The sequence below is a fragment of the Rhopalosiphum padi genome, chromosome 2, assembly GCF_020882245.1.
Source record: "Rhopalosiphum padi isolate XX-2018 chromosome 2, ASM2088224v1, whole genome shotgun sequence".
In the NCBI taxonomy this organism is placed as follows: Eukaryota; Metazoa; Arthropoda; class Insecta; order Hemiptera; family Aphididae; genus Rhopalosiphum; species Rhopalosiphum padi.
Genome location: NC_083598.1, coordinates 82,439,994 through 82,460,083, shown reverse-complemented (window position 1 = coordinate 82,460,083; position 20,090 = coordinate 82,439,994). Strand labels below are relative to the sequence as shown.

The window sequence follows — 20,090 nt, the reverse complement described above, 5'->3', positions numbered from 1 at the left end:
TTATTTATTATATTACACACGCGCGCGCACGCGTACCGGTGTCGTGCACGCACATCTGTATACGCGCACATAATAAAAATAAAAAAACGGGAAAGGTGGCAATGGAAAAAAGGAGAACGGAGGTAAAAAAAAAAAAAATAAAAAAAACGAACGATTACAGCTGAGTATAATATACGCCAACGTGTCCGGAAGGGGTGGAAATAAAACCGTGAACGAGTAGGTACCCGTTAAATATAAACTCGTATGCCGTTTGATGTACATAATATGAGTATCTCATACGTTCGGAATATCCGCAGTTTATTTTCGAACGAATCGTGAAATGTTACAAAATATGTCGTCGTTCGTACCGAATCAATATTTAATATGCAATTAACCCGCGTACCCCCGACCGACGGCCGGCGGTGTGTGTATCCGTCAAAAACTCTGAGCGCACGGCTGGGCACGGTGTGAAAAATGTATATCAAATTGTACTATTTATATTTACCTGATATCATCGTGACGTATTGGTATATCGCATATTATTATTATTATCACGATAAATAAACGTTTGTGCATATTAGTGTGCATCGCGCCCCGACCGTTTGATTTGAAAGGTTTACCGTTTCGTAGACGTCGCCGACCCCGCCGAATCTTTATGACGATTTAACGCGGCGTATACTACCGGTCTGCGACGGATATACGTGTGTGCGGGGGATAAACGGACAAATCCAAGTTGTTTTTTTTTTTTAACGAGCGAGACTTGTCGTCCATACTCGTTTTCGAAGTGACCGTCTGAATCACAGTGAAAGGAAATAAAATAAAAAATAAATAAATAAGCCGATGTCGGTCATTTACTTTTTGTTTTTTCCAAAACGCAGATAACAATATTATTTTTCGTGTAGTTTTAATTTAAAAATAAAATATAGATAAACGTCGCGATGTACATAGGAAAAATCCGTATAAATGTAAATATACAGAAACTTGGCGGTTTTTATTCATTTATTGAAGACGAATCGGAATTTTGAATTAATTCGTTTTACCCATTCAAGAGCGTTAAACTATTTACCACTTTCATTATGCAACTGTATAAAAATGTAAATTACAAACATAATCAATGAGCGACTTAATATAGATTCGACGGTATATTGTATTTTACTAAAATTCGTACAACCACTTAAGATGAACTTTTTGAAGAAACTAAAACATATTTTTTTACGACAATATTACGAAACAAAACTTATCACAATATGATTAATAGTAAAGAAAACGAATAAATTGTTTCAAACAATTAAACTTGATTTAAATAAGATTGGATGTACAATATTTTCAGTAGATTGGTCAATTAGTTTTACAACATTGTGTACATTTCAAAAAAATAATATCATCAAAAACGTCCTTTAACAATAATATTATAATATTATTTACGAATACATTTCAACATCATTCTATTTTATTTACAATATTAGGTTTGATGTTTGTCAATTTTATTGGAAAATACTGATAACAAATTTGAATGTATGTGTAGTACTGAATATTAAGTAAATATTTAAACTTATTATTTTACAATAATGTATGCAATTTATAGATGTATTTTGTACATTTTACCTTTGATGTGTACATATATTGTAAAATTCTGGAGGCGATTATATATCATACAATGAAGTCACTTCATCATTAAACGTCAAACATCCAACAACCAATTTAAACGAAAAAACACGACGATATATTATGTGAGGTAAAAAACTGAATAAAGTACTCATACAATAAATGAACAATATATCAAAAAATTCTTTATTTTACGGTATTACTCACTATGTTGTGACTTGTACGTAAAAAATAAATTGCTTAAAATAATCCATATTATCATTACTATCATTTCCCTTATAATTAATTAAGTATAATTAACAAAGCAATGGTTTGGTATCGAAACTGGTTTAATAATTTATAGTGAAAATAAAAATACCTAACGATTCAGTCGAAACCTGCCAAAAGGTATTAAATTTAATATTAATTGTTTAACCAATAATTAAATATATACAACAAATATGAGGTTAAACATGAAACATTCAAAGTATAGAAATATTAAGAAAACCTTACAAGGTTATTCAGAATTAGAAGTTTTTTTTATAGATCCTTCCGACTTAATATTCTTAAAACTGTTAAATAATATTTGTATTTGGTAAAGTATATCAAACATGAAGTGTTTATTGTAATTCTTAAAGAATTACCGCCAAGAAAACTCACATTTTTTTAGAGTATAATATTATGACATTACTTTCTCTATAATTAAACAATATGTACCTAAATGTGTTTAAACGGAGTAATCGAATATAATATTATAATCATAATAAAAAAATATTTATTTTGAACTATTTTCACAATAGTGTTAAAGAAAACTGACAAAATCATAAATAACAGTAATTGAATACAAATTAAATTAAAAACGTATTTGTAGTTTCTGAGGTGTAGTAAAAAAACTATTTTTATGGATCGATTATTGATGGATAGAAAAAAGTATATTTTTAAATTCTATAAAATCATAGCCATGTCATAACGTGGTCCGATATGAAAATTAATATTACGTATCTAAAACTAATAAAACATTTAACACGATATCATGCAGTTTAACACAAAAAAATACACGTGTATATAGTATTATATAAATATAAAATATATTTAAATTGAGTCTTCTAAATTTCGTTATTTTCCGTCAATATACTTTCTCCTCTATAACAACCAACGCGTTTGCATTGGCTTTACTTTGATTTGTTTCCACCAAAGTCCTGTACATTAGTTTCTCATTTCATCCTTATCCAAGACATACTGCCGAAAATCCCAACTGCGATGTCTCTTATTTATCACTCGTTCGACTTGTACGGTATATATAATAATATATACGTCTCGTGGGGAAAGTAAAAGAAAATAAAACCTTTCTCTGTGCCCGAATATTATCTTATTATTATTATTATCTTAAGGGGAGAAAAATCCATTTCCTTCATTAACGATTCTCGCTATCAGTCCAATCGTTTATCGATGGTTTTCGTCACATAATTTCTAGCGGTGCACCTCCAATGGCGGAAATCCACGTGAGGTCGTCTGCAAACGCTGATCATCGTTTCAATCGTGTACGCGTAAATTGCATTATAAACATATCTCTGTGAAATGGGCATTTTATATTTTACATTATTATTTTTGTTGATTTTGGTTGCAGATATATAAAAATATTTGAACGCAAAGAAAAATGTCTTCAATCGTTTATTATTTATTTTTTTAACGAGTTTGTGTTTGTATCGAAAATAAAACCGGCCGTGTGCTTACCTTGAATCGGTGACTGTACACGTATGTTTTACTACTACTATTATATTTGTATTTACTTTGGTTTCCCTGATCCACAGTGCAATATGCAGTAACTATAAAAATATACTATTTTAGTTAATTGAGTGTGCGTGTGTAACTTATACCAGTTATACCCATGTTATACAGCAAACAGAAATTCGTACATCTGTGCATTGAGATAACCTTCACTCTTGCGTTATGTTGATAATATTTTAAGATTTCAAATATGGATCAGTTTTGAATAGGTATATTTTAATTAATATCGTAGGAAGTAAAAGTATAGGTACATACAAATGATATCAATATATATTTACTTTCATCAAATTGTCGAACAAACATTCTAAAGTCTCATCTAGTGAACGAATACCGGTAAAAAATTACCTTGTTAAATAATTTATGATGTACAATGTACATACATTGTTTAACGTCGCATACATTATAAACACACGATAGATGGATACCTACACAGTTTTAGTAAATCTTATCTTTACATAAATAACTTATACGTGTATGTGTATAGTCGAATATACTTCACTACAATATAAACACATTATTTAATACTGATTAAAGTATGCGATTAAAATGTTTTTATTGTATTTATTCAGTAAAAACTTTTATGTACCCGAGATCCATAAATGCAAAACATCTATTAAACACATATTATGTGAATATGTACTTACATTTTATATTTTAATTTTATACTGTTGACAGTTACTGTTTACGAATCACAATAATAATTATATAGATTTATTTAAGTATTTTTTTGTCAGAAAAAAAAAATTAGAATATGACGGTTCATATAATTAGAACTTGAATAAAATTAAATGAAATTAAATGTTGATAATTTACCCAATTTGGTATAATATACTTTGAGTCCTTCGCCAAAATAGATGAATTTGGCTGTTCTTAGTCTTAAATTAACAAAGTTTTACAGTAATCTGTGTCTATGTACGAGTATAATCATTATAGCATTATAGTTTTTAGTTTTGTAATTCTACATTGAAACAAGCTATGTTTTAAATTATTTGTTTTAACGAGTATATTACGTGCTAAAGTCAAACAATTTATTTTTTTTTATTTTAAATTTTATCAGATATACAGTAATTATAAATAAAAACTTTTATGTTATATGTTTTTATTCTTTAATTTACGGTTCAAAAATATAAATTTAACGTATTTTATAATATATTGTATAATGACCTTTAATGGCCTAAATTCAATCATATAAGTAAAAATTATTATTAGGTACTACGAATCAGTCGTTGTAGATTAATAATAATAAAAATAAAAGATTGCACGCCTTTCATATATTTTCCGGTGCGAACACGTTTGCTTCAAAGGTATCCCCATAAACAAATAGCTTTTTAAGTTATGTCTGGGTTGTAATTAAACTTATAATTACTTATGGCACCCATGCCTGCAAACTCTAAATCAATTGCAAAATCAATTTCATAAACTGATTGCCAGTTAGTATGTGACCAATCAACAGGTTCGAAAATTAACAAGGTAATGTCCAGTTTATATTCGCGTACTTTACGCTCTATTAATAATAAAAATATTCTCTCAGCACAATAATAGTCTGAAGTGAACACTCAACTCACTTAGCTGACCTCAACAATTACCTTATTATAAGATTAAAATTATTCGTTGTAAGTTTCACTGTATATAATATTTAATTTTTCATTGAATATATCACGATAAAAAAAAAATAAAAAACATATTTTTTTATTTACTCGAGTTTTTTTTCTCAGGTAGAATATATTTCCTTAACCCGAGGTAAAAACGATTTTATATTTGCAATTATCTTTGTATCACTTAAATACTTGTTTAATCTATATTCTATATAGCACTTACCGTGTAAGCTTCGTCAATAAACTATACAATATTCATAAACACACCTATTTAGTACTAATTTAAGTATATAATATTATTAATTATCATTTAATAAATAATTTTACGTCTTGCCCAATTATTAATAAATGAGTTTAGAAAGCCTGGTCATAATTATATTATTATTTATTACCCATCATATTCAGCACAAGATTTATTTTTTATCAGCCACAATTATTAGACTTATGTGACTTTTAAAATATTTATTTATAAAATAAAGTACAACGCATTTGCATAAAAAAACACTGTATAGAATATAGATAGCTTAGAATGCTTAGATGAATTATGCGTAATAAAAATAAAATTATATCAATATCGTAAGCATAATAATATAATATAGTAGATAAATTAAAAAATAAAGTTCTTATGGAATCATCTGTAAGTCGGTGATATCGGAATGAATCAGTATTCCATTTTAGGAGGTAAAATTTCTATAAAAGTAATTTACGACCAGCATGATTTTATATCCTTGCACAACTTTACAACCTTTTTCTACGCAAAGTGCCATAATATGTAAAAATGACCGTGGCTAATGAGAATTTTCATTTTTTCACAGGGATAACGCTATCAGGTAGAACATCTTAAAAAATTGCTGAATCGCTGTGTTTACTTTTTCATATTATTTTAAAGTGTACACTGTTGTTGTTTTTGAACCGTGAGATATATTTCAGGGATCTTCAATTATTTACGATCACGTGCACTCTCCTATGATAATTATTTAACAATATTATGTCCCGTGTGAATAATATCAATTTTTTTGTTGTTTTACGTGTTATATCAATATACCAAAATAATATTTTGATAATCCCATGAGTAATATTCTAGACATTATAATCCTGACTTACTCGAGTGTTCCATCGTATCCCTAAAAAACCACCCCATTTCGTTGGTCGTACAAAACGACTCTCAGAATACCCCGTACGAACCCCTCTTATACGATGACATTAGCCTTCAAATGACCCTCACTTGCGACTGTATTTACAATAGCGACCACAAGCTCGAAATGCCATAGGATATCAACATCACGAAGTGTTACGTTAAAAGTCAACTCAAACACCGTCATGCCCTCTTCCCCCCGTTCTTAATAAAGACTTGTATTCTCTGATAGGATAATTTATCCTTGTTCATTAGCTTTATTAGGCTTCCGAAATAATATGACCTTATAGCTTTAACTTTGATGGTATTTTTTCGTATTTTAAAAGAAGAATTTTAAATTGTTATTTCCCATGATGAAATGCTAACGATAAAATATTTTATGGACTAAAAATAACGTTAAATGATTCAATTAAAATGAGTCGTATATGGAATATAACATAACGATTTATTTATTTTTTAATATTAAAATACATCATATTTTTAAGTATAGCGTTTTATTACATATGTAGGTACATATTATGTTAACATTAAACCTTCAAACATTTTAGATTAGTTTAATCATTTTATAAAATAAATTATACTATTTTTTTTTTACTTAAGTGTGTTATGTTTGAATAAATTGTAATATTTTTAAAACCACATACACAATAATTTAAAATGTCTATATAGTTTTGTTTTATTAAACCCACTCGTGCGTAGCATTTAAATAAGAATTAACGTGGTATTTCTTAAATACTTTACCCATGAAAAGTTCACGAAACGTTCAATGTACCCTTGGGAAACCATTTAACAGAAATTTTGGTCGTAAATTCTCTATCAAAATATTATTACTTTTCAAAACTATCGGTTGTAAACCTAACATTAATGTAATAAACTGTTTGCTAAATATTTATCAATAAAACAATTTATGTATTGTATGGCTAAGTTAAATGGATAATTTTACGTTAGTTTTCTCGGATCTATAATTATTGATCACTAACACAAGAGTTAATATTAATATTTTTTTAAACAATATCATAGAAATAAAAATAGTTATATGTGTACAATCAGTATTTATACATTCATACACTATCATTTTGTTGTGATATTTAGAACAATTTATTGTAAAATGTAATATTTAAAAAAAAAAATTTGACATAATATTTAAAATAAAAAATACTAATAAGATACTGTAAATGTATATTTAATGGAATCTATGAAATATGCGACAAATATAATATTTAATGACTAAGTAACAGAATGTAAAGAGGTCATTAAATTTTTTTTACTTGTAAATGTATTAAAATAATTTTTCATTTTTTTTTGTTTTTTAACATAAAAATGTATTTTTTAATTGTATTATACATAATATGTATTCTGCACTCGTATAATATTTAATTTAAAAATAATATTTCTTCATACAAAAAGCCTAGGAATAATTTTGTATTACTTGATATTGTTTTACTAATAAGTGACTAATTATTATTAAATAGTTTAATAGTTATATACATTTATTATAATCTAGTATATAGTTTATTTAAATTTAAATATAAATAAAAGAAGTAATTTTTATTAGGTCCGTCATTAAACCTTTAATAAGCTTATCTATCACAAATCATAATTTAATTATTTAATCAAATTGTAATTTGTAGTTGAAATACTCAATTAATCAATATACAATTTTGATAATCCAATAGTTTGAATAAACGTAATATTGTTTAAAAACAATATAATTTGCCAACAACGTTTCATTTATTTACTCAACGATTATTCAGTTTATTGTTTTGTATGTGTCTAAACTTTTGTGTTTCGTAAATGTAATACGATAAAAATTGAATTTTTTATTTAATATTAGATTTGAATTTACATATTTTAAATACATGAATTTTATATTTCAGAACCTCGTACTGACATTATTGGAGGGCCGGAAATATTCATTGATCGAGGAAGTACCATTAACCTGACATGTGTCGTGCTACATAGCCCGGAACCGCCGTCTTACATATTTTGGAATCATAATAATGCTGTAAGTCAAAATTTTCATTAAATATTGCATCAATTAATGATATAGTTTGAAAACAATTTGCCAAAATGCATTATAATAATATGTATTTCTTAGTAAATATATTTCACTGATTTGTGTGTTCATCATAAATTCATAAGAATTTGTCAAACAAAAATCTTCTTCGTGGAAACCCATTTTGTTTGACTTGAAATATTCGTTATTAAATAATTCCGTTTTTATATGCTGCCATTGTCAACTAATATGCCAGAAAAATAACTGACCATAAATCAGTTTACATCACTTTAGTATTTTTGTCTTTGGATCAATTGAATGATTTTAAATTTAACGCCTACTTCAGTATTCAAAACTTCAAAATATAATAACTAACAATAAATTGCCCGTTTATGGGTTGTTCCGATCAGTCAATGTCAGAGTGTCAAAAAGTATTGTATTAGAAATTTTATAAAGTTTTTTTTTTTAAGTGAAAATTAATATACTTTTATGAAATTTTGAATTAATTAAACTTAAATCAAGTAAATTTGATTTTAATAGCACGTTTAATTAGTGAACACGTCTGTTTAGAAATATAGATTAAGTCATGATTTTGAGTACTTAGTAAGTTTTTGATAATGTGGTATAAATTGCTATTTATTATTTACAAGTAGACTATTCTAAAATGCAGTTATAAATTAATATAAGATATTTTAAAATAAATAATTATTATTTAACTATTTATTTTTTTATCTGAAAAAGTTTTTTTCTATTAAACTCCACGGCGTATGGTAAATATATTTTGTGAAATCGATTCGGCACAAAAATTAAATTATTTTGTTTTTACTTGACAGCGAATACTACTTACACATTGCATATTATTATAAAATACAAATTAATAAAAATTGTAAATTTCAAATTTTAATGAATACAAATACTAGTTTCAACATTAGAATAAAATATGATACAAGTATACGTTCCGACTATAATAAGACGTTAAGTATGGTACCATGGTCTGAGGATTTCCTAATGTTAAAACGTGTTTATTTGTTTCACTTTGGACAACATATTTATCACGGATTATTCGAAATCTCATTCATAATCTATGTTGTGACAGTCTTGAAACGTATGCACACTGCACAGTGATAATATTATTATTGTACGCATGCGTTACTTCGGGGGATGACTTCATTATGAATTCAGGGTTGTACACCAATGATAACTTGAACATTATTATCTATACTGGATAAAAGTGAATTTATTAAAATTGTATCTAGATAATATTAGAGATAACAGTATTTAACTGGATACAAACGGATGACTTTTAAATAGTTTAAGACTCGCGCTTGTAAAACAGTATTTTCGCTGAAAACATAATGATATTATATATTATATTATGTTTAGTTTTGTACATTCGTAGATACAGTGTGTTTAAAAATACGTTTACCCGTTTATGCTTACAGAGTATAAAACCGTAAACAATAATAATATATATAATGACTACAATAGCTTATTGCGCACAATAACAACAGAAAAATACACATAGGAAATGTACATAAATTCACTAGAATATAAAATTAAATAAACGAGCTGCAGACGTTACCTTAGAAAAACTGCCACTAAAAATACCTCCCTTTCGTTTGGCGCAATTTACTCTCGTTCTGTATAATATAATACAATATGTCGGTCGGTCGGTGCCCACGGTGCTCGCAGTCATCGGCAGCTGCAGTCCTAGCACTACGGACCGTATTACGGATTTGGGCCCAGTGCCGCACGGCCATTACCGCAGCTCCTATCGTGGTAGCCGAAGTAAAACATTTTTTCGTAAAATCATTATTATTCTCGGCTAATGGTCGTAACTTTACACGAGCAAGACGTACGTTATATGTTATAAACTGTGCCGCTATACTTTGGGAAATTACTTTTATTCTTCTTTTTCTTCTTTCTATTTTTTTCCCCTCTCGTATCCGCAGTGTTTCGCGCGCATATAGGTAGGTACCCACGACAGTGTTGAACGAAGAAAAAAATTATGTGGATACGATGCGAAGACTTCGCCGTCAGCTAGACTGCGGCTGAGTGCGCCGCGTTATTACTGTTTTTTTTTTTTTTTTTCCCCCCGTCGAACAAGATTACGATTTCTCGAAGTTTTGATGGTAATATTTTTCACCGTATTTCGCGTATAACGGATACAAATCGTTTTACGGATATTATAATATCATACATCATGCATACCGCTGAAATACGGGTTATCTATATCATCCACCGGTGGCTATATAGAGGTATATCTACTTTAAATGTTGAATATAAATCTTGGCACGAACGGCTATAAATCGTATTTTAATATGGACGCAGGTACTTTGCGTGTGACATTTTTTTTTTTATTATTATTATTATCCACTGACTTCTAATAAAGTTGTAACTGAAATTTGTCAGTATATATATTTTTTTTCAATATTTATGCGAAAACATCCATAAATTAAATACGTTACCGATGTACGCGTATATAATAAGCGCACGATATATTGCCACCGTATTCAACATTATATCGATTAAAGTTTAGTTCCGAAATGTAGAATAAGCTCCGCCATTGTGTGAAACATAGTATTTGAACGATATCGTACTACAACAATATTTATTGATGGGCTTTCGGGTCGGGGACAAGTTGGGAAACATTGCTAAGACTCTCTGTGTGGTTTTATCCCCACTTCCGACGTCTTAAACTAATAACAGGGTGTATCTGTACTCGCACATATATATTAACACATTAGACACTGTATAAACAATAAACTTTCAGTGAATACGTGTGTATCAACTGTAGTCATAGGCGTGGGAAGGAAAAGGGATCTTTTTAAGAAGTTTGGAGGAAATTCTACTTATCGACCGCTGGTCTTCCTCTTTACCCACTTTTTTTTCATGCCTACCGATAATATAATACGACAAAGATAACGCCTTGCCGTATAATAATAATAATTGTCGAGTAGGTCAATTTGATGGATGTATTAAATTTAAATTCAATGATTTAATTGTATATGAAAAAACGATTCTAATCGGAGAAAATTTGTTAGCCCATTTCACTATGTATATTTTATAATATTATACGTTTTTTAAAATTGTCATCAATCAATGTAATTTATTTTACTATTAATATTACGGTAGGTAAATTCAATTTTTGCCAACAACATTGCGTTTATTATAATATTATTAGTATTTAATTATTATAATAATAATAATAAATATAATTTTTACTATATTATATTATTATTTTCAACTTTCGAATCAATACCAGCCCTTACTGCAAGATTGAGTAAATAAGTTTATAGTGTGTATAGATACGTAATATAAATACATTAATCTATTTATTTTGAAAATTCATAATAAACGTAAAAGTGCTTACGAATAATATTTTTGAATTATAATAAAATAATGAACATCTTCATGTATCGATTAAATACATCATTTTGTCCAAACTTGAACTTGAAATATAATATTATGTAAAGAGTAAATCGTGCCTAATAGACAAAATAATAATAATTATTATTATGTTTATTTACGGTTTTTGTACAGATATAAGAATAACTTAAACGGGCCTTATATCTTGTGCCATATACAGAGTATGACAATTTAAACTTTTTTTTAAAATATAGGTGTATATGATTATTATTTTTTTCATTACAATAAAAAAACAAATTAATTTTTATTAAAAACTGTTTTAGTGTAAAAATTCATTCCGGCTTTTTCTTAATTTTTAATTTAGTTTTCTCTTTTAAAAATGTTACTAGAAAATGTTTATTTATAATTCTTTTCTCATACGTATAAATTAAATCCAACATACCAGAAACCATAAAGTTTAAAATCAAAGTATTGTTCCAAATGATTACCATTTATCACAGATACAAAAAAAACACATTGTGAATATATACACAAAACATATTTGTAAATAAATATTTTTTGCCAAATAAAATGCTTTAAGCAAATTATTATATTATTCATCTAAATAACAATTGATATTTAATAATAATAAAATAAATATTGACTACAATTGTATATTTATTTCAAACGAATTTAAACACAGAATAAAACAAGTTATATATGATATTATGTTTTTACATATTTTAAAATTTATTATCATACATTCAATAAATATACTTAGGCTGTTGTATACGTTTACAAAATATCTGTTCTCAAACTCGGTATAAAAATGTGTACTAACCAAGTTTTCAAATCTTTAGAGAATATTACAAAAGTTTTGATGGTTTGCTGTACGGTTAGTGCTTACAAACTTTATCAACCGCAAGCTATGAATTGCACAACCATCAAGTTCATAAGCTCAGTATTGGCTATTTGTCAAATTGTTTTTCTTGATAGTTCGAAGTCAACGGAATAAAACAAATAACTGATTAACTATGTTGAATGAAAACAAAAACTTTAAAGCTACTGTAAGTAGAGATACATTAAATACTATACCTATTGAAAATTAAATGAACTAGCTCTCAAAATTGATAGATAAAAAGGTACATTGGAAATAAAGTAGAAAACTATTTTGAAGTATTTAAGACTAATTATTGAAAAGTAAAATAATCAGTATAATGGTTTGCATAATATTATATTAATCATATATTAACGCATTTTAACGATTTTTATTTTTTTTAAATTTAAATTTACAAGGTTCAAAAGTTAAAATAATAAATTCTTAAATAAATACAATGTTGGAGGTTCTAAGAATCTTGTATAAAACATTAAAATATGTATAACGAAATTAAATTTGCTCAATAAATAATAGTCTACTGAGCAACGTTATATTATTTATAATAATATTATTATACAATCTACAAAATGTGTATAGTTGAATAAACAAACAAAACTGAAGCTTAATTGGAATAACACCCACAAACCTGCAAACAACTACTTATAACTCGTTTAAGCATTTCAACTTTAACAAGAAACTGCCTAGGCAAAGTATTATGGTGAGAAAAATTAATAATAATGCCACGATATAAAAAATATTATTAACGTTTAAAATGCAAGTCAGACACCGAAACATGAATTGATATACGATGGTGTATAAGGTATAAAAAGGGAACGTAAAAGTATTTTCATATTCTACAATCATAATTGAATAGGTAAATGTTATTATGTTGATTCTATTTCAGTATGATAATAATAATTAGCATTTACACAACAGGTACATTTTACTGATTTAATCTAGGAGTCAGCGTGGAAGTATAGTTGTAAGTCGGGTTAAGTTTATGCTAATATTTTGTAATGCATAAATGTATTGACGTATTGTGAGCAATTTACAAAATCTAAACTTTGTTTTTAATTTGTTTTTGTGAATAATTAGCACACCATTTGCATGTATTTTCAAACCGAGTTTTGAAATTCACACAGTTCTTATTTCACTGAAAAGTCAAAAATATGTAGGTACACGGAGAAAGTAAGCAACAAGTCTTGTCAGAACTCTCGATAGTAAAAATTAACATTTTCAAAATGTAACGTAACAAAACGAACACTACGATTAATGGCGATTAAACATTATAAACGCCTTAAAATGGCACGACAATACCTCGGAAATGAACGGAGTGATATCGGTGTACTCACGGACGACAAAATGTCAGATGATAAAATCTGAGACTTTATTTTATAGTCAAATACATTAATAATAGGCGCACCGGCGGAACAAGTAACGGACGAAAACGAATGAAGTACACCTGAGAATACGCGACGGAACACATTTTCGTGCGATCGATATCGATTTGATGACAAGGTCGAACACGATGACTTAAAAAATAAACGAATAAACTGTTATATCACCATAAATTGCATACATTTAATATTATTTGGTGGAAAATTTGATAAATTCTATATTTAACTTTATTTACTATTTTTAACCTTTATTTTTTTATCATACAGTGACATGTGCCGCATGTGTTATGCGATGTGACTTAATATCATAACACTTATATATTGTTGATAATTATTATTATCCCGGTTTTTTATATGTTAGACACGACAGTTTTATTACGTTCAATTTTTTCTATCGATTCGGTAAATATTTTTTCATATATATTATACCTGACAGACATTCGGTATGATATTATTTCATCATTCATTGATTCTCAAAGATCTTTAAGATTACTGTATAACACGTGTACTTAACACTCATGCGCGCTATACCGTGGTATTCTGTAGGGTCCGGCAAAAAACCTCCCTTATTTAGAATAAGCGATGTGTGAGTTGTGATGGTGATACAACAGTGGAGAGGGTATCGATGGATAGTGGTATACGTGCCATTTTTAGTAGATGTAATGGCAAGGATTAAAAAAACATAACAAAAAAAAAATGTAATAAAAACCAACAAAAAATAACGAAAATAAAACGTGATTTAAAAAAAAAAATTCTAAATTCTAAATTTTTAACTTGATCACCCTGTGATTACGTTCTTTGGGGATATTTAAAGGCACAGTGTATGATCATCGCCCCGCACCCTTACAAGCACTTAACAAGTATATAGATACGGTCAATTGTATATAATATTATGTTTGAACCTACGAAATATTTTTCTCATCTTAAAGATAAAAAATAAACTGTAAATCACTGTCTTATGGAAATAACAAAATATTACAATATTATTATCTCTAAACCTCATGATATGTATTTAGCTGATGTTGATGATTTCGTAATATCGTATTATAAATCAATTTTTGAACTTTTGGTATGATCTCTGAGTTTTAAATACATAGTTCACCCAACTTTCATAATTTTTAAGCATATTGTTAACTCCTCAAAAATAACATGGCATTTACATATATATTATGTAAACACACTTGATATGTTGGGTAGTATATTATAGTTTATGAATAACTAATATTCACTGAGACGTTTGCGAATTAGCCTTGATTACTCCTCATCCGAACTATATACGAGATAATTACATTGTTTGCGTGCGTAAATATAACATATTCATCGCACTAATCCATTTTGCGGTTCGACATTAAATAATCCGTAGCTCGATATCACACCCGAGTAAATAAAGTGATAAATTATAAGGTGTTTAGAGTTTGGTACTATAGTCTAACTTCTACCAACGGTATCCAAAATGCCACCATTTATTTATGCTTTCAAATGAACCGGTCCGCGTGAGTACGCATGGGCGAAGACATTTTCTATCACTTCTTCCCTATGCCATTTTTGTTAATTTAAGCCGGAGCGATAAAAATATGATTTGTGTCATCCACAGACATATAATAATAAACTCGTAGGTATATAATAACTAGACAGTTGATTTCGTATAAAAAAATTGTATGATTTACCAGCGCCATTAGTCACTCGAGTTATGATTACAAATTGTTTTTTTACAGTCTTAATATCAGATAAATATTTTATTAATTATGAACTAAGATATAATACGGACTTGGAGATGGTAGTATTTGTTCAATATCGTGGATATTTAAAGAACATTTAAGCTGCTTTAGAATATTATTCATTAGGTAAAGTTTTAGCAACTGTCAGTATTAGACATTTTACTTATTTATTGTTCATATATTATGGTTATTAATTTATAATACACCTATAGGTTTTCAATATGAGTAAATGGACAATGGCGTTGCTAAGAATTAGTAAAAGGAAGGTTTTTGAATAAATATAATATAACATTAAAAACAGGGCTCAATAATTTTTTAAAGCTTAACACGCTCGACACGATTTAGCTCTAAAATAATAAATATCTACGACGTATCTATCTATATCTTACTGTGTAATTACTGATAATTTCCTGTTAAAAATATAATTGAATATTGAGACAAATCATAAATTGAAATTCATTGTTGTATTGTAATTTTGAAATTATGTTTTATTGTTTCAGCGCTGTTTACACAACCGTCACAAATCATCGTAAATTTAATGAAATCATTTTTATAGAGTTAAGAGAACCGCTTCCTAGTGGTGTACTCTGAGCTCTGGTCGCTCTGGAAAACGCTTTATGGACAAATTTTTTTATTAGATATAAAAAGATCAGGGCCCTATTTTTTTCATTGGAGCCGAATTTTCATATCAATATTTTCTGTGAGGCCGAATTCACAATCGCCCATTGACATTGTTCAATTATGTATAATGTCTATAATAGTTACTGAACATAATCGATAAGACACGGCGGGCATTAGGTAAATACGTTCTCGATTAAAGATCGCGGTCATAAAATTGCGTAAATTGCGGTTTGGGTATTTTTGAAAGGTGCATAAATTGGGTGCCGGAACATTTTAAAGCAAACATTCAAAGCCATAAATTATGTATAAGTTTGTCGGAGAAAAAAAAAAGATACATAAATTATACGAGAGTATACACACAAGAAATGAAAGAATTAAAAAAAAAAAAAAATAATTATATTTGTTTAGACGTTATACAGGAATTATCGTACATTCACGCACATTTTTACCGGTTACTTAATTCACAGTTTTTAATAATGCATTTTTTCATCACGATTACAACGTAAAGAGCAAAACAATATATATTTTTTTTAACCACAACAATGTTAATACAATACTATATTATTGTCGGTCCTAAATCTGAAAAAAAAAAAATGTGAAATAAAATATTTATTTTGCGAAAATACGTCCCTCGACGTAATTTACGTATGAATAAAAAATATTCAGGCCACAATTTACGTATACACGCAAAACATGCCCGGGACGCGGTTTACATGAAAAATTAAAAACGGGACGCAAATTACAGCGACCCGGACTGTCTGTCCGTCTGCGGTGTCGCGCCGCGGGACTCTTAAGACCTTTAAGGTCCGTTTACACACACACACACGACCTTTCCGTGTCCGGCGTTTTAAGCGTGCGTACCCGTTATGAAACGGGCACGTTTACACATAATATACGCATTGTCCGTTTCCGTGTTTTTTTTTTTGAATTTGCCGTAGACAATGTCTTTGGGGATTTCGTCGATACGGATATTTGGAAAATACGGAACTATAATAATGTGTAAACAGCCGTCCGATTTGATTTCGCGACGGTCCGGACTTGGCGAGCTTCAGGTACACTCGTTCAAGAAAATAATATCCTGTCGTAGCGGTCCATCCACCTGACGCGTTTTTTGTTTGTTGCGTTGTGAATAATTTATTATTATCAGTACGACGTGTGCCGCCGTCCCGTCGCGGTGCTGCCAAGTCTGATGAGTCGGTCGCCGGCGCCGCGTATAGTCGCGCCGCACCTCATCGCGATATCGTTTACACCCGTCCGCGCCACCGCGAGTGCACCGCTTGTGTGTGATGTACGGACGTGCTTCGTCGTTTAGCCCGCCACGCGATATCGATACCGTGCACATCCGGTAGATGTACAGTATAAGCGTGTCCACGGGGGGTGCAGTGTATGCACCATGATTTCAGGTGGCCTCAAGAACTAAGAAAAATTGTTCAAAAGGGAGGGGGGGGCTAAAGCCCCTTAGCCCACTGAGTACGTACCAGATTGCTCCCTCTGAGTCAAAGGTCTGGACACGCATATGATGTACAGTAATAATGTGTAAACTATTAAATGCATTAAGTGCGATGCACGTCATCGTTAACATCCGGCAAAAAAACCTCCCATATTTCAAGAGACAGTTGCAAATAAACAAACAAAGAAATAGAAAAATAATCTTTTATTTTTTACTAATAAATAATATGTCATTTTTAATTATTTATTTTAAACATTATATCGGTTAAGCGGTGTCCTCCACTTTTAACACATTCACGAAGCCTTTCCCAGTAGTGCCATTGCTGGTGTAATAGAGGCCAATGCCTGGTGATTGGCTCCTTAACTTAAAATAATTAACTAGCTAAATTATTCTATGTAGATATTCCTCTAATATATAATGAGATAAAAAAATTTGCAAGTTTTTGTTGTACCTACTGTTTTTAAATAGAATACATTTTGTTATTATATTATGTACTTTTTTACTAAAGTAGATATGAAACTGCTTATAACTTAAATTTATTCCTTGTAAATAATTTTGGCTACATTCCCAAAAACTTTCAGTTTTAATACAAACAAAATAATATAAGGAAAACCTTAACAAACTTAAACATTTTTAAAGTGCCCAGCAATTTTATATTTACTTAATATTTAATAAAGTAAATTTAATATCATAACTTCCTATTATACAAATTGAAGGAAATAATTATATATTTATGAAATCTCCATGTCATATATTTTTAAGTTTATTTGCGATTTCATTAAATATTAAAGAACATTTTTTAAACCTGCATGTTACATGGAAAAATATATAAAGCTCATCAAGTATACTAAAAAAATTCAACATAAAAGGTCAAAAGGTCTCTCGATGCAGTTTTTCAAATTTCGAGGAAAATTTAATTTGTTAAGTATTTCGTGTAGGTTTAACATAAAAAATAAATATAAAAATCAATAGTCACATCTGTGATACACTTAGTGCATCATAGTTTATATAACTTAATTTCTAAAAAAAACTGCACATTGCCTTCAACCATCCGTTTGAAATACAATTCATAATAATCGTAAGTTTACATGAAACCACTGTACATTTCAAAAAGTATTATAAATGTAAGAATTTCAGATCTGTTTAAAAACAAAAGTTTTATGGTATAGTACAGAGTAAAACCTATAGAACACTGTGTTAAAAGTTTTAAAAAGTAAAATCGAATTCCTTGGATCAAAAAAATAAAATCTATTCTGGTAAAATTCTTCAAGCAATCTACGATTTATAGAAAAACTTTTACATAAGAAACTTTGAGGATAACATTGCGTGTAAAGTGCATTCTCTATTTTTTGATTGATACCTGAAAAAATATATATTTTTTTTACGTTTTTATGTTTTGATTGGTTAGTTAAGAATTGATTGCTTTTGATACCCAATGTAATAATTAAAATATATTTCTTACGGAAGTAAATCATACCTACTAACTGTAAATCAACTGCAGTTTAATTTCCGCATGTTCAAAGTATGTACTGAGATATTATTTTTCGAGGAAATCTAAACCCAAGGTTTTGGAACAGTATAATATTGTTACAAATTTAAAAAATAAAAGTTTTTAGTATAACCTTGTAATAATAAAAAAAAAAAAAATTAAAAATAATGTATATAAGTTATAAATAAAAGTGAAACGTTCAAAATTCTATAGAAAAAAAAATTACATAATTTTAATTGAATTTATCAATTTAAAATATTAAAAATATTCACATTTTTTATGTTATCTGGAACTGGAAATTTAATTGTGCATAGGTATTTCTAGTAATAATATAATATCAAGTATCAACCTATACAATTAATATGATGTTTTGTCCTCAGATAATCAGTTACGATTCACCCAGAGGAGGCGTGAATGTTGTCACTGAAAAAGGAACGGTCACCACAAGTCATTTACTCATACAAGAAGCCCGGGTCGAGGACAATGGCCGATATCAGTGCAACCCGTCCAACTCACAACCAAAGTCCATCAACGTACACGTGTTGAACGGTGAGCGATGAGGTTTTCAATTTTTGAGACAGCAGACACTGTTCTTGAAACGTTGATTTTTTTCGTCAAATATGAAAGTGGTCGTTTTACCGGGTTGTCAACTTAAACGCACAACATTTATTATATTAAAAAAAGTTTGAAAATATTTTCCTGCATAATTTTGAATTGATGAAAAACATTAAAAAAAAAATAAATATTTTTCATTGTTTTTAACGTTAATATTTCATTATTTTTCGATAGAGTAAAATTAAAAAATTATACGACATAAAATTAAAAAAAAATTAAAAATTGTTTTGTAAAGACTAATAATTATGTAAAATATAACACAGCAAACATATAATTTTCAAAAATATTGATTTTTTTCTAAAATAATGAATATATCACGTTGAATGGAACACTCCTTAAACGGTTATGTATTATCGCTGAGTCGTATTAACACCACATAATTATTAAATATAAAGGCACATATTTTTATTATATTATGATATCTACCGGTTAGTACATAAAAATAGTATTAACAGTAAAACTCAAATCCCAATACACTTGTGATAGGTGCCGAATATT

At 28.5% G+C, this 20,090-nt stretch overlaps 1 protein-coding gene across 1 annotated transcript in view; it reads left to right on the top strand.

The window, feature by feature from the left end:
- LOC132920527 (zwei Ig domain protein zig-8-like) overlaps positions 1-20,090 on the top strand; it is a 361,370-nt gene that overhangs the window by 338,786 nt on the left and 2,494 nt on the right. The window contains exons 5-6 of the mRNA XM_060982984.1: positions 7,959-8,086; positions 19,358-19,526. Of these exons, the coding sequence (XP_060838967.1) occupies positions 7,959-8,086; positions 19,358-19,526 (297 nt within the window). The remainder of the gene's footprint in view (positions 1-7,958; positions 8,087-19,357; positions 19,527-20,090) is intronic.